Source organism: Euleptes europaea, chromosome 5 (assembly GCF_029931775.1).
Source record: "Euleptes europaea isolate rEulEur1 chromosome 5, rEulEur1.hap1, whole genome shotgun sequence".
Lineage (NCBI taxonomy): Eukaryota > Metazoa > Chordata > Lepidosauria > Squamata > Sphaerodactylidae > Euleptes > Euleptes europaea.
In genome coordinates, this window is record NC_079316.1 from 20,032,552 (window position 1) to 20,048,917 (window position 16,366).

General features: G+C 44.5%; 2 protein-coding genes across 2 annotated transcripts in view; one reads left to right on the forward strand and one right to left on the reverse strand.

Annotated features, from left to right (window-relative positions):
- Positions 1–16,366, forward strand: part of PHC3 (polyhomeotic homolog 3) — a 61,552-nt gene that overhangs the window by 14,082 nt on the left and 31,104 nt on the right. The window contains exon 6 of the mRNA XM_056850585.1: positions 2,612–2,710. Within this exon, the coding sequence (XP_056706563.1) occupies positions 2,612–2,710 (99 nt within the window). The remainder of the gene's footprint in view (positions 1–2,611; positions 2,711–16,366) is intronic.
- LOC130478443 (A-kinase anchor protein 4-like) lies at positions 6,361–8,814 on the reverse strand. Its single transcript, XM_056850588.1, has 4 exons — positions 8,182–8,814; positions 7,504–8,088; positions 6,904–7,404; positions 6,361–6,816 (listed from the first exon to the last, which is right to left on the reverse strand). Exons 1-4 carry the CDS (start codon positions 8,812–8,814, stop codon positions 6,469–6,471), a joined length of 2,067 nt encoding a protein of 688 aa, XP_056706566.1. The 3' UTR covers positions 6,361–6,468.

Consider the following 16,366-nt stretch of genomic DNA (forward strand, 5'->3'; position numbering starts at 1 on the left):
CATTTCTCAGGTTCTTCCCCCCCTTTTATCTATGTTCTGTATTTTATATTGTTGAACACTCTTTTTTTCCCCTGGCTGAATCTGTTGCTCTTAAAATGATCCCATCTGCAGTGCTGTAAGAGTCCAGCTGAAGGTGGAATCACCACTTTGTGTGGAGCACTGGTTGTCTGTCAGCTTTGTCTGCTAGGGTCTGGTGGAGATATAACATTAGTTCTTACCCTTGACTGAGCAGGCTGCAGACTCCCCCTCCTGTTTATCTGGACACAAATTCCCCCTCAGCCATGGTTAAGCTTCACACCAAAGTTGGAAACAGCCATGATTAAGACTAACCAGTGTCTCTTGTTCTTTCACACACACTGAATAATGCACTTTCAAGCCACTTTGCAACTGGTTTTAAATCCACTTGCAAACAATTGCTAAAGTGCCTTGAAAATGGATTAAAGTGCATGATTCTTGCCTTTTGACTGCATTGCTGATATTCTTGTTTTCCCTTTTCCCCTTTTTTCCTTTTGTACCCTTTTTTCTTAAATAAAACAAATGGATTTAAAGTGCATTATTCAGCATGTGTGAAAGTGTCCCTGATCAGGATTTGAAGAGGTAAATCTGGTTTCAGGTCTTGGTTAAGAAGATGGAACCCTGGTTAGCCTTAAACATGTTGGCACTGGTACCAGTTAAATGCTGTTCGGAAAGGCAAGCAAATTTCACCTAAGGAAAGTGACTGTGTGTTCCCTTACCTCAATCCTGCAAAAGGCTTCTGAGCCTGTGATTAAGAGGCCCAAGAGATAATGTTTGAAGTGGCAGTTCTGCAGCGTTGTGACTCTTGTTTTGTGGGAAAGGGCATGGCTGCTGGTTCAGGTTCTTCCAGTTAGTGTAACAAGCCAGCTATCAGGAAGCACTTCGGGACAGATGACAACTCCGAGCCTTGAATAGTACTGCTGCACCTGGACAGCAGCAGGGGGAGAAGCACAGAACTTTTGTGATCCCTGCAGTGCTGAGCTGGAGGATCCAGATATGAATTTTTTTTCAGACAGGTCCCAGAACCAATAACAGAACCTGTAAAAGGGCTCTCCTTCTTTGGAGGTTTTTAAGCAGCGGCTAGACGGCCATCTGACAGCCATGCTGATTCTGTGAACTTAGGTAGATCATAAGAGGGAGGGTGGGAAGGGTTGTGTCAGTGCTTGGCTGTTGTGGCCCTTTCTTACATGCCCAGGGAAATGCCAATTGCCACTTTGGGGTCAGAAAGCAATTTTCCTCCATGCTAGATTGGCCAGGGATCCTGGAGGGTGTTGTTGTTATTTTTGTTGTTTGCCATCTGGGTATGGAGCAGGGGTCACTGGGGGTGTGGGAGTGAGTGAGTTGTGAATTTCCTGCATTGTGCAGGGGGTTGGACTAGATGACCCTGGTGGTCCCTTCCAATTCTGTGATTCTAAGAAAGCACTATGAAATATACATATATTTAAGATAGTGGCCTGAGCAAAATTGACTTCTGAAAGTGGAATGGCTCGTTCCCAGCTGTGGCTAGGAGTGGCTTTTACCGGCTTTTACCGGTTAATCTGTGGTGGCTGTTCCTGGACAGAAAGAGTCTGGCATCCATGGTACATGGTCTAGGTGGGGCTACCCTTGAACAGTGCTCAGGAACTTGGTTTGATCTAGAATGCTGCAGCCCGGATGTTGGGGAGGGGCTGTGGCTCAGTTTGTAGAGCATCTGCTTGGCATGCAGACGGTCCCAGGTTCAATCCCCAGCATCTCCAGTTAAAGGGATTAGGCAAGTAGCTGCTGCCAGTCTGAGTACACAATATTGACTTTGAATGGACCAAGGCTCTGATTCTTTATAAGGCAGCTGCATGTGTATATGTGACTAGAACGGGTCGTAGGAAGCTGTCACTCCAATCTTGGCCTGTCTACCCTGGCTCCCAGTTTGTTCCTGGGCCCAATTCAAGGTACTGTTGTTTACCTTTAAGGCCCTATATGGCTGGGGACCAGCATACCGTAAAGACTGCCTAATCTCATACTTCTTTTCTCCCCCCACCCATACTTTCAAATACAATAGTCAAAAAGGGCAAGAGTCCAGTAGACCTTAAAGACTAACAAAAATATTTTCTGGTAGGGTATGAGCTTTCGTGAGCCACAGCTGTGGCTCACAAAAGCTCATACCCTACCAGAAAATATTTTTGTTAGTCTTTAAGGTGCTACTGGACTCTTGCCCTTTTTGACTACTGCAAACAGACTAACACGGCTACCCACTGTGAATTATTTTGAAATACAAATAGAGCAGAGCACTCTTAAGTTGTTTTACAGAAGAATAAGATGGAAGAGGTTTTGTGTGAAAAAATTGAATAACTGAGCCAATCTGGAAGAGGGACTGGAAAGTTGCATTGTTTGTTCTGAGTTATTACAGCAAAGGCTTGCAACTTTTAAAAAAAGAGTTGAAGAGATAGCAGTCAGACTGGTATTTTTGTATGTCTAAATGGGGCAACTTTCCTCCTTAAACTTAGTTTGTTGTGACAAGAAACCGGCTTGTATAATTTTTAACCTATCCACTTGTCCACTGGTATATGTGCATCCGTTGCCTGGTGTGGCTTCTTCAATTTTCTTTCTACTGCCTTCACAGCTGATTTTTACACCTGCTACCACTGTGGCGGCTGTCCAGTCTGACATCCCTGTTGTCTCATCGTCCTCTTCGTTCCCCTGTCAGTCTGCAGCTACTCAGGTGAGCTTGCTTGGATTTTGCGTGGGTGTGCGTGTGTGTCTCTGTATCCATTTCACGGAACTGTTGCAAGATAATCGGCATGCAGTTCTTATTGTTGTGTGTATTACTTTTTATTGTCTATCAAAATATGATCCTGCTGTGTACGCCAGGAAAACTGATCCCTCACAAAAGATGGCCTTAGAATCTTGCCAGAGTACTGAAGTGGCTACTTAAACTGTTTTAGAAATACTGATAACAATGTGTTGCATACTATCAGAAGCTTTCTTATAGGCAGCATTGTAGAGAGGTATGTAGAGAGCCAGCGTGGTGTAGTCGTTAAGAGCAGTGGTTTGGAGCGGTGGACTCTAATCTGGAGAACTGGGTTTGATTCCCCACTCCTACACATGAAGCCAGCTGGGTGAACTTGGGCAAGTCACAGCTGTTAGAGCTCTCTCAGCCCCACCTACCTCCCAGGGTATCTGTTGTGGGGAGGGGAACGGAAGGTGATTGTAAGCCGGTTTGAGTTTCCCATAAGTGGTAGAGAAAGTCGGCATATAAAAACCAACTCTTCTTCTTCTAACAGCATCTCAGGTTCCAATTAATGAGAGGCGCATTCCTTGGATTGCCAGCAACTCTGTGCCTTTTAAACACCTGTTTTCAAACATCTGCAGGACAAGTTTGTGCATTTTGATAAATCCTCTGTAGCAACTTTTCTCACACGGGTCTGGGGATCCTAGGAGGGGGCCCATAACCACTCTCCAATAGGGCCACCTTTGTAAGGATGGAGGTTGAGTCCTGTTTATCTGACTAAGGTGAAACCCTCTCAGTTCCCTAGAAATTTAGGGGCAGGGATGCTGTGCCCCTGTGGAAAGGGATGGAATTCCCCCCCTCTTTTAAAGGGCAGGAGCTTGTAAAACTGCTGCTGCCCCTGGTCATATAGTTTCCTGGTCATCTCAGACACTAGCCAGTCACAAAACACACTGATCTGGTAGTTTATTCTTTGGCACTATTATTGGCTGAACAGCACCAAGGTGGTATAGTCCCAATACAGTTATCATAGTTGAAATGGAACTCTGTTTTCCAATGTAGAGGATTTTAGCATACAAAGAGACACCACTCTGCACCCATGTATGATCATATGACCATTCCCAGGTGAATACCGGAAGCTCAGGTTTTCTATTAGTCAGGTCTTTTTCTATTTTCTATTTCTTTTAGTAGTTCTGAAAGTTTCCCCAAGCCACATACTTATACTTTCAAAAACACTTTGGCAGGAATGTGGTATTTGCTAAGAAGAAAAATAATAAAGTTCTGTTAGTTTTGAACATGGTAAATTCTGTGCACCAGATCCACTGGTTTTGATTTTAATCCTTTGTATAGTCTGGAAAGTAAGCTCTACTACCATGAATGACTATCATTTTTAAATAGTTATGTTTTAGATCAAAGTGTATGTGTGTGTATATGTATTCTATAAAAAATTACTCACATGAAAATTGGTGCTTTAGTGTTGATGACTAAAAAATGCCTTTCAGGGTTACGTCTTCCTTAAATTTCCTAATGTGAACTCATAATGGGAAATACAGTAATGATGTGTTTTTTTCCTTTAGGAGAAATATTGTAATATAAAAAGAATGGAGAGGTCAGTAAAGCCATTCATATACTTCCTATCTCTTAATTGGTACTTTTGTGTGATCTGAGAAGGCTGCACATGATTGGCACAATATTTCAGAGAATGGTTCTGGTAGAGATGATGTGCAGAGTATCTGTAACCATAGCAGTGAAATAACACTCCTTCGGCACACTGCCGTAGGAAGGAGTCCTACAACTCCCGTAGTTAGTATGGCATAGTGGTGACATTATGTGAGACCCTGATTCAGCTCTCCACTGTGCCATGAAATTCTTTATTTAAAACATTTATAATGCTGCCTTTCCACCCAGATAGGCAGCAAACACCACAGCATTAAAAAGTTTAAATAGTTAAAATGTAAAGTATTTATCAATGCGATAAAAACATATTTACATACTCATACCATCAGAGAGGAGGACCAATAAGAGTATGCTGCATGGAGGCAAATTGATCTCCCTGTGGCGGGAGTTCCAAAGTTTCTGCACCACAACCGAGAAGGCCCTTGCTTGGGTTATCACACACCTAGCCTCAGAAGGTTGGAGCATCCAAAGCATGGCTTCTGAAAATGACCTGGCTGATTTTAAATGACCTGATTTTAAATGACCTGCAAGCCTGACTTGCATCACAGGGTTTTTGGAGGATAAAATAGGGGAGTGCAGAGCAATGTACATCTTCCTGGGCTTCTTGGAGGGAAGGGCAGGATTAAAAAAAAAACATTGCTAGGTATGTGTATAAAGTGCCATCAAGCTGCAGCTGACTTATGGCAACCCCATAGGGTTTTCAATGCAAGTGGTTAAGCCGAGGCTGTTTGACATTGCCTTCCTCTGCAAAGTCATCCTTGGTGGTTTCCCATTCTGTGGGAAACCTGACCTGCTTAGCTTCCAAGATCTGACGAGATCAGGCTGTACTATACCATTCCATATCCGCCTTGGTAGATAGTCGTAGTGAAACTGATCCCAAACTGTGACTGATGAAGTGTGCCTGTCATTCATTTAATCTGCCTATGTCATTCTTGCTTTTTTACAGAAATTATCGAACCAAATAAAAACAAACATTGGCATTAGTGAAATTCTACATGTCAGGTTACTCCATTAAAATGTCTAGTTTCTTCTTTCTGTTATTCCAGAACAGATGAACTTGGGTTGCAGTAATTTGCAGTATTTAAGTAAATCTGAGGAGGGAGCAGGAAAATATTTATGGTGTTTGACTGCCCAATTTTGCACAAGTCATTTGCTTAAAAAAAAACTTCTAACATTTGGAGTGAAGGTTGGTGAAGCACTGGAAATTCAGGTCACTCTGCGAACCAAAATATCCTATTAGCCTCCTATAATTGCTTTATTAGTCAGTACAACTGAAATGTCGGATAGGATTCAAGACTGTTTTGGTAGGTATTGTTGGGGAAATGGTCCATATTAGTAAATCCAAGGAGAATTATTTCATTATTCCGCTTAACAATCAAGGTGGTAAGAATTACAGTGGTTTTACTCCATAGGAAGGTACAAACAAAAGTTCAGCAAGTAAGGTTTTGTTACTCAGATTTGAATGATTTATTCCAGTGGGGGAAAGGAAGACAGAAGTTTTGAAGCAGCAAGGAATGGGCTTATCATCTGGTATTTATTATTCAGATGACATTAAAGATCAGGTAACAAGAATAGTCTGTGGTCTAGAATAGGGCTTCTTAACCTTTTTCGCCCGAGAAACTTTTACGTGACCCTGGGTATATAAAATAGGTGTACAAATCAAACATTTACTGATAATAAATCATAAAGAAATTTAGAAACCTTTTACCGTTACCAAATTTTTCACGACCCCCCACATTCATTTACGCAACCCCATATGGGGTCGCAACCCATAGTTTAAGAAGCTTTGGTCTGGAATCATTGAGTCCAAAGGTGTGGGGAGGGGGGAGGTTGTGTCTATTACATGGATAATTTCCCCACCTCATTGATCATATCTACATACAAATTAATAAACAAATCAGTAACAGTTGACATTTGTATTTTTTTATTGGTGACTTTGCCCAGCTAGTGAGTTACAGCCTGTGGAATTTGATGAAGTGTTGTCTATGGAAAATGAGCTGTATTGTTGTTCCAGCCGGTAATGAAGGTGGCACTACGCTGGGTGGAAGCAAAGAGAGGGAGGTGTTGGCCCTTGTCTACAGATTAACAAGCAACCAGTCGAGAAGTCCGCCACGAGGCATGTTTCCCACAGCGGCATCAATCTGTTGTTTTTCGAAATACCTCATTACCTCCTGCAGAATATCTCCCACGCTTGCGTTCTTCTTGGCTGCTTTGTCCGCAACCTGAGGAAGCTTCTTCAGTTCCTCGTCATTCTCATTCATGAACGTGAGGTTGGGCACTTGGAAGTGGGAGGCAGCCATCCACTGGAGGACAGCCTGGAGCTCTCTGTTCTGCATACTGGTGTTGGAACTCTGGTTGTTCACTATCACCTCAGAGCCAGCAGGCACCAGTGGCTTTCCAATAGATGTCGGCCGTGGAGGTTTCTGTGCCATCATTGAATCTGGAGTCGAAGCACCTTTGTTACTTGCAGCAAAGTATGTTCCCTGTTCATCAGAGTAATCTTCCACAACAAAATCGGGGCTTTTAGTCATGTACATGCACAGCTTCATCACAGATTCCATCAGCTGATCGATGAATTTCTTGTTGATTTGATCCATGTTTTCAGAGTCCATCTCTGAACTGTAGTGTTTGGATGAGGACTTTCTGGTAGACCTCTCATCACATGAATTGGGCTTCCTGTTTATCTCACACTCATCGACGTTGAAACCAGCCTCCTGTAGGACCTTTGAGATGATAGAAAGGAGAGCGCTTTGTATTTCTCCTTTCTGAAAGTCTTGTTGTTGTGGATCACCCTTGGAACCATGAGATCTAGAACCGTGTTTGCCTCCTTTTTCAAAATATCCAAATGAAGAAGTATTTGACTCTGAAGTTGGTTCCTTGTACTGAGTTAACAGATGCTGCTGTATCATCATCAGAGCAGTCAAGATGAGGTCTTTTGCTAGAAATTCGGTTGTGGAGTTACTTTTTTCTGGCCTCTTGTCATGACCTCCCCTGTCTGGATGTTTGCCTCCTGATGTTTTTGAACGTAGCATGCTAATTCCATCCTTAATTATTGTCTCTCCTACTTTCTGGGCTGATGAGTGTGATTCCTGCTTTCCCTTTTCCCTCGTATGTAGTCCACCTTTCAGAGATGCAAAATGCATACTCTGGGCATTTGGATCCATTGAACATCCTGTTTTTAGTAAAGAGTATACAAGACTATGCCCTTTCTCCTTAGTTTCTGTCATCAGAGCGTTATACATCCGTAGTACCATTGCTTCTAAAATCTCAGTTGACTTCTGGGTTCCTGCACTGAAGAGATTCTTCTTAACTGTAGTAACAAAATCGGAGTCTGTCATGAGGACCCCAGTGACATTATGTAGATTTTTCATAGTAGAGTCAATTAAGTCGGATATGACATCCCTGGTGTGTTTAAGGAACACTCTTTTCAGAACCACACAAGCTGGCAGTGGTTGCCTCTTGTGAACCTTTGTTGCCTTCACAAATGAGAACGTCATATCCTTAGCATCTTTGTTTGCATAAACCATTAGCCCTTTGTTAAAAGAACTACCATCATTACGAGCAGTCTGTCTCCTTTGGTGAGCCATTTGGGTACATGGTGCCTTTGTTTCTTCTTCCTGAATAGACTCACTTTGGTTGGAAGATACTTCGCCATAAAAGAGAGAGGTTTTCTTGGGACCTCCTTTACCCTCTTCCTTGCCTGCAGCCTTTTCTTGAGATGACTTAGCAGTGGGCTCCTGAGCACTTTCCATAGCCTCGTTCACCATCTTGGATGCAACCTGACTTACAGAATTAGGATTGAGAGGTTTCCCATCCTTTGTGGCATAAATCGCTTGGCGTATACACTTGCTAGCTGCATCTTCCAAATTTTCAGAGATCTCTTTACTGGCCATTTGCATAACCAAAGAACAGAGCTTTTGGACGGTGCCTGCAACTTCATCTGCAGGTCCTTTCTGGCCACCGGAAGGCTTGAAAGCCGTGTTGTTGTTGTTCTGAGACATCTTGTCAGCCGCCGATGGTTTAGGTTGACGAGGGGAAGTCGAAGGAGTCAGTGCATGTTGAAATCCACATGCATATTTCTGCAGGTCGTCAAAGAGCCAGGTCACAACATTGAGTTCTTCTGTTGAACCTTGTTTGAAAAGGCAGACAGCTCCTTCAGTCTTCGACTGCTCGGGTGTCTCACTGTCTTTTATTACAATGACCTCTTTGTCCTGCATCTTCCCCAAATCAAGTCCAGTGGCAGGTTCATTGGGTTTGGACTGGCCAGCAGCATCTTTATCATCTGTGGTTTTTATGTTCAGGCTGGCGACATCAACAAAACAAATCACTTTTCGGTCCTGGTCTTTCCCTCCGTCAGGATTGTAGAGCTCTACCTTGCACACGCCCGCTTGGCTGTGTAGCCAGTCGACTTCCTGAGACATCCCTTGAGGCTTGGAAGTGGAGCTGTACCTAGGACCGTATGGGGTGTTCTTTCTCAGCTGAGCTGCTTTGATGGCCCTGCCAGACTGAAGATGTTGCCTCCTCTCTCAACTTTCCATGCTCTTCTGCTGCCAGGTGTCATTTTCACTTGTGTGCACACATGGTTTCTATGGCAGCAGTGACATCACAAAGAAGCAGCATTTCCAGCCATCAGTGGTGCAGTTTCAGTCATTTAACACTGGGGCTGATAAACAGTCTCCCTCCCACCACCCCTCCTATTCAGCCTGTCCGGAGTTTGATGTGTGCATGTATAGAGAAATGAATGATGCATTCACTGCAGCTAATGTTTGAGAACTAGTGGTGGTTGATTTCTGCATTGAATCAGAATGTATACCTAACCATAGTGACAAAGGCAGCATCACAACTTTAAAACACAGTTGGTGGGCACTTTCTCTTACATAACTCCTAAATATGCATGCGAGGGGTGTCAGGATGGATCTATACTTGTATGAATAGACCTGCTGATGGGAAAAGTTGTAGCTCTTCACCTACAAGTTTACTCACAAGTAAATGGCTGTACTGCATGGGCACATGCAAGCTGCAGGAAGGAGCTTCTAGTACAAAGAGGCACGAATGAGAAGGTTGCCACTTGTCCTAGAAAGAAAGCAGCTGGTGTGGACAGTTTTAGAGCTGGGGCAGGAGAAACTGGAGCTGGTCCAGAAGGCAGCCATCCGATTATTGCAAGAGCATAGCTTATGGGGAAAATACGCTGCTGATTTTGAAACAATTACATTGGCTGCCAGTTTTTTTTTTCTGAGTTCAATTCACGATGCTGGTTATGACCTTTAAGGCCCTTCATGGCCTGGGGCTCATATAGCTGAAGGACTGTCTTCTCCCATATGTTCCCACGCGTCAATTATGGTCGTCAGGCTCCCACAAGCTGGCTGTTCCCTCACTTTAGGGTGGCCTGCCTGGCATCAGAGCCAGCGCAGCATTGTGGTTAAGAGTGGTGGACTTTAATCTGGAGAACCAGGTTGGTCTCCCCACTCCTACATATGAAGCCAACTGGGTGAACCTGGGCTAGTCACAGTTCTCTCTGAACTCTCTCAGCCCCACCTACCTCACAAGGTATCTGTTGTGGGAAGGGAAGGTGATTGAATAATCAATCAATAATCAAATACAGAGTCTTTGCATATGAATGGGGGTTCTGCAGCAACACCCGGCTAGAGTCTCTCTCTGCATGCTTCTACTTGGTAGTGGATAAGAGTGGTGTAGTGGTTAAGGGTGGTGGTTTGGAGTGGTGGACTAATATGGAGAACTGAGTTTGATTCCCCATTCCTACACATGAATGCTAATCCGGTGAACAGGGTTGGTTTCCCCACTCCTCCACATGAGCAGTGGACTCTGATCTGGAGAACCGGGTTTGTTTCCCCAGTCCTCCACATGAAGCCAGCTGGGTGACCTTAGGCGAGTCACAGAGCTCTCTCAGCCCTACCTACCTCACAGGATGTCTGTTGTGGGGAAGGTGATTGTATGCCTGTTTGATTCTTCCTTAAGTGGCAGAGAAAGTCGGCATATAAAAACCAACTCTTCTTCTTCTAACAAAAAATATACGGATGTTAAGGAAAACCGTGCATTAATCGGTTAGCGGCGGATTCAGCCTTTAGCAGTTAAGGAGACAGCATTAGACACTGCAAGGGCATGCAAATTGGCCTGAGATTAATCTTCCTTCCACAATTGGCTGCAGAGTCATAGGAGCAGCTTATACAGTTGGTAGGATTAAATGATAAATGTTTCCTGGACTGTGTCACTAAGCTGGTGCTACGTGTGTTCCGGGGGTTGGGGGTGAATTGCTGCTTTGAATTCTCCCCTCTGAAGGAGTTCTCGTATAGAAAAATAGTACAAGAGCACGAAGGCTAGGCTGTGAACCCTTTTTCCTGGCCTACTAGTTTTCGGGCAGCCCATTCCTGAAGGGGGAGGTAGACCCGCGGTGGCTGGGAACATCGCAGCCACTCCATCTTCTTTGAGCCTTCCCGGCTGCCAGGGAGGCAAAAAAATAAAAAATAAAAAAACCATTAAAGGGGTAAATGCCCCATTGCACAAAAAAAGGTGGTGCAGCCATTCTGCAGCTCAAGGGGGCGTTCCTGGGGCGAACGGGTTTAGGAAGCTGCCCAAAGGCAGCTCCACCCCCAGGAACACACACACACACCCACGCTGGCGCGGGCTTTCCCTTGTGGAAAAGCCCTGCTGGCACGGCTGCACTGGTGGTGGTGGTGGGCTGGCGGCTCTCGGATATTCTGTGATAAGGTGGCACCTACGCCAGCGCAGGGTCACACCGGCTCCTAAGGAGCTTCGGCCCTCTCCCTTCGGGAATGGGCTGTACCTGGAGAAGTTAGAATATCTTCAAAGAGGTCTGAAGATCTGGATGCTCTGGATGACTCAGGTCAGGCCTGAATCACATGAACGTATGAAGCTGCCTTCTACTGAATCAGACGCTTGGTCCATCAAAGTCAGTATTGTCTCCTCAGACCAGCAGCAGCTCTCCAGGGTCTCAGGCAGAGGTCTTTCACATCACCTACTTGCCTAGTCCCTTTAACTGGAGATGCCAGGGATTGAACCTGGGACCTTCTGCATGCCAAGCAGATGTTCTACCAATGAGCCATGGCCCCACCCATTCAGATACAGGTGTGCACTTCAGAAGTTCTAGGCATTTAGTTAGCTTTCCTGTGTCAGATCATTTAATTCCTGGCTAGAGGTACACCTCGATAACCTATTAGGTTAGTTATTGGTATTGTAGACCAGTAATACGATTCGATAATCTCTGCTTCCAATTTAAGCGTTTATTAAAGCATAACTACTTAAACGTTCTTAACATTGACTAAATCCACAGAAAACTATGCCGTCCATTCTTGTTACATCGATCATTAAAAGGGTAACAATTACATCATTTTGTCTAGTTTGACTGTTAATTTTGACTTTTAATTTAATGGGAGTCCCGACCATTTCAGTGGTGTGAAACAAATTGGGGCTGCAGCTCAGTTACTGTTAACTTCACATAATACCAGTCTAGGATGGAAGGGCTGTATACAAACATCCAATGATAAACTCAAAAAGCACCTTGCCTTGCAGGAAGGAGCTTTGGAACTGCAAATTAGGGCCACAAGGCGAAGAATTGCCATGGAGACAGCTTCAGCTATATTTTTTAACAACTTCCTATTACAGCTCACCCATAGTGGAGTTTGTTACAGTGCATCATTCAATGCGAACAGCTTTCTGCCGTCGGAACATTTTGCACAGTTTCCCCCCAAAAACCATGGTAATGGAACCTGGTCAGGAAGAAGAGGCAACAGCCATTTCTGAAGTCCATAGAGCTTTTGTTGTATTAAGATCTACAGTACAGGGCAGAGTGAACTAAATAAATGGTTTTACTGTTTATTTTAACCTAAGAAAAATTTCAGTATTTGCTAGGAAGAGAGTCTTGGTGTTATCCTGTTGATATTGAGAGAGCATGTATTTCCAAACCATTTCCAAATTATTTACCTGCTTCCTTCTGAAATGTTAACACCACTTGGCCAGCATGTGAATTGTTCAAACGCTTGTACAGGTAGAGCATCCCTTATCCAGACTGCTTGGGACCAGAAGTGATCCTTATTTTGGATCTTTCCATATTTTGGAATTTTTGCACATATATAGTAAGATACCTTGGGGATGGGACCCAAGTCTAAATATTAAATTCATTTATGTGTGTGTAATTTTAAACAATATTTTTATTAAGTTTGTGAACATTGAACCATCAATGGTGCTGCTGAGGGCCTCTAATGCTTGCACGCCAGCTCAAAACGTCTTGTTTTCGGATCAGTCCAGATATTGGATGTCTGGATAAGGGATATCTCCCTCCCCACTTACTTTGCAGATGGTTTGTTAGTCCAGGGAGGCAACTCTGCTGGGATTAGGGTTGCCAACTGCCAGGTAGTAGCAAGAGATCTCCTGCTAATCCAACTGATCTCCAGCCAATAGATCAGATTACCTGGAGAAAAATAGCCACTTTGGCAATTGAACTCTATGGCATTGAAGTCCCTCCCCTCCTCAAACCCCGCCCTCCTCAGGCTCTGCCCCAAAAATCTCCCGCTGGTGGCAAATAGGGATCTGGCAACCCTAGCTGGGATCTTATGGCGCCATTTTTGTTATTATTAATTATTTTAGTGTTTAATCTGTTTTAACTGTTCTTGATTTTAAATATATGACTTGTTTCTTGATTTTAAATATATGACTTGTTAATCTGCCCTGAGCCCCACTGTATTGGGGATGGGTGTTAAATCTAAATATAAAAATAAATATCTTGGGCTTAGTGGCCAGAAGTAAATAGCAAATGAGCTTTGAAATTATTTGCACCCCATCCTTAGAATATCAGTGACTACCTCTTAGAAGCAGAGGACAGGAAAACGGGATTAAGCCCCTTCTCCCCCCTCCCTTTCTCTGTGCTGTCAGGGACAGCTTGAAGAAGAGTCCAAAGCCTTTATTTCACATTATTCTGCTGCCAGTGTTCTGGCAAGGAAAGAACAGCTGTTACTCACTCATTCTTGGCTAGGGTGGCCAACCTCCAGTTACTAGCAGGAGACCTGCTATTACAACTGATCTCAAGCCAATAGCGATCAGCTCACCTGGAGAAAATGGCCGCTTTGGCAATTGGACTATGGCATTGAAGTCCCTCCCCTCCCCAAACCCCGCCCTCCTTAGGCTCCGCCCCCAAATCTTGTTGCCAATGGCAAAGAGGGACCTGGCAACCCTACTCTTGGCAGGAGTGTTGTAGAAGAAACACAAGCAGAACAGCCAATTAAACTGCCTGTTTGTGTTGACCGGGAGTGGCTATCATTGGAAAAAGGGCTGAACAGAGAGCAAGTGTTTAGTTCCTCACCCTTCGTACCTTGCATTCTCCCTTGGGGGAAGAGAGGGCAAACTCAATTTCCAGACAGCAACGGGCATTGATTTACCGTATTTTTCGCTCCATAGGACGCACCTGACCAAAGACGCACCTAGTTTTGATTGTTCTTTTCTGTGTACATAGGACCCAAGTCAGTGGGCATAGGATTCCACCCTTATTCTGGAAAGTTCCCTGGGCTTGTGAGTGTGGCGTGGTGGTTAAGAGCAGTGGACTCTAATCTGGAGAACTGGATTTGATACTCCACTCCTCCACATGAGTGGCAGACACTAATCTGGTGAACTGGGTTGCTTTCCCCACTCCTACACATGAAGCCAGATGGGTGATCTTGGGCTAGTCACAGTTCTCTTAAAGCTTTCTCAGCCCTACCTATCTCACAGGGTATCTGTGGTGGGGAGGGGAAGGGAAGGTGATTGTAAGCTGGTTTGATTCTTCCTTAAGTGGTAGAGAAAGTCGGCATATAAAAAAACTCTCCTCCTTCTCCTTCTCTCCAACTTCCCCGTTTTGCCCATATCTTTCCCAGTCAAATTGTGCTTGCATGCTATGTGGACCCAAAAAGGTGTACATTTTTGCAGGCCCTGCCCACATCGGTGCCACTTGCTTCGGTTCACTCCTCCCCATGGCTGTCACCCCTCCCCCTTTCCTGAGCCACCACAGGGCTTTCCCCAGTTTTTTTAAAAAAAAATTGGTTATTGCTGTATTGCTATAGTGTTATAATTGCTGTAACTATAGAGCAATTACTGATTTTGAAAAACACTCAAGTCTCCAGGGGGGGAATGGCAGTCACAGCAGGCAACATGTAGTAAAGAGAGCTGGGTGGACATCCTGTTGCCAGCATCAACGTCTCTGCTGTTACAGTGGCACTGAAAGGTACTCAGTTGTTGCCCTATGGAAGTAGGCAAAGTTTGGCATAAAAAGACACTCGCCTTGCTAGTGTCTGCTCTTGTATCAAGGCTGACTCCAGATTTTCAAAACTCTTGTGCAATTTCAGCAGTCTGTCTTACTTTCTTTGGCTATGGTACTGTGAGATGCACTAGAACGGAGGAGGTTGCAGAAGAGAGTAAAGAATTACTCTGCTCACGACCTGAGTTTGATCCCAACGGAAGTCGGTTTCAGGTAGCCGGCTCAAGGTTGACTCAGCCTTCCATCCTTCCGAGGTCGGTAAAATGAGTACCCAGCTTGCTGGGGGTAAAGGGAAGATGACTGGGGAAGACACTGGCAAACCACCCCGCAAACAAAGTCTGCCTCGTAAACGTCGGGATGTGACGTCAAACCGTGGTCCCCGTGCTTGCACAGGGGACCTTTACCTTTTTACTTCCTTGGTTGGGGGCTAGCATGGTCAGAGGCACTGGGCTAAAATGGTGGTTAGTTGTCCCTCAGTCTACCTGTACTCTGTCAGCTGCCCAGATCTGTCAACCACTGATACTGGGTGTGTCTTATGCAGAGATGTCAGAACCAGAAAAATAAACAATTTCCCTATTAAAACTGCTTTTTGGCACAAAATAAGGCAATAGCCCCAGTGGATGGCAGCATGGAGGGCAGGAGAATAGAAAATAGGAAGAGTTTGCAAGTTGTGATTACTTCTCATCCCAAAGGACAAGGCATGAATATATGGCAACTTGTTCATACCTGAAAAAAATGTGCAAATTTAAAGGCAAACTTATTAGCAAGCTGTATTGTGAAAATATCCCCAGAAGTTTATAGCAGCCTCCATCTTCTTCCTGTCTCCAAGTTTCTTTTCTGTAAGCAAGTGCCAGTGAAATTTATTTTCCATAGTGTGTTCTGATTTGGTTCAGTCTAGTTCACATAGCCCCGTGGCGCAGAGTGGTAAGCTGCAGTACTGCAGTCCAAGCTCTGCTCACAACCTGAGTTCGATCCCGACGGAAGTCAGTTTCAGGTAGCCAGCTCAAGGTTGACTCAGCCTTCCATCCTTCCGAGGTCGGTAAAATGAGTACCCAGCTTGCTGGGGGTAAAGGGAAGATGACTGGGAAAGGCACTGGCAAACCATCCCATAAACAAAGTGTGCCTAGTAAACATCGGGATGTGATGTCACCCCATGGGTCAGGAATAACCCGGTGCTTTCACAGGGGACCTATACCTTTAGTTCACATAATATTGAAGCCTCCAACCAGCGCAGCTAATGAATTTTTGTTTTTCATCGTACAAGAATGAATGAGACGCCGGTCTAAGATGGCATTCACCAGTCTCAAAATGGCTGATGCTCCTATAAGCTCTATCTAATGCACTTCACTGTCTGCGATTTAGCTTTATCCCTGTATTGTTATGAACACACTTAATATTCCAGGGAGAGCAGGAGAACAAAGTTGCACCAAATGCAGCTAGAATATAGATCTATCCAGATGTTTCATGGAAGTAAACTGTATCCCATGAACTCAAAATTAGGGTCTCCCATTCATTTCCCCCACTCTCTTGCCTCTTGGCATCAAGCAGTGTTCTTCTTGGAAAAATCCGTCATGATTTTAGAGACATTACTCTGTAAAGGCCCAGAAAAAAATTAGAACAATCCACCAGTAGAACGAGATAGTCTAATCCAGGGGTCCCCAACTTCTTTGAGTTTGTGGGCGCATCTGGAATCCTGACACGGCACAGTGGGT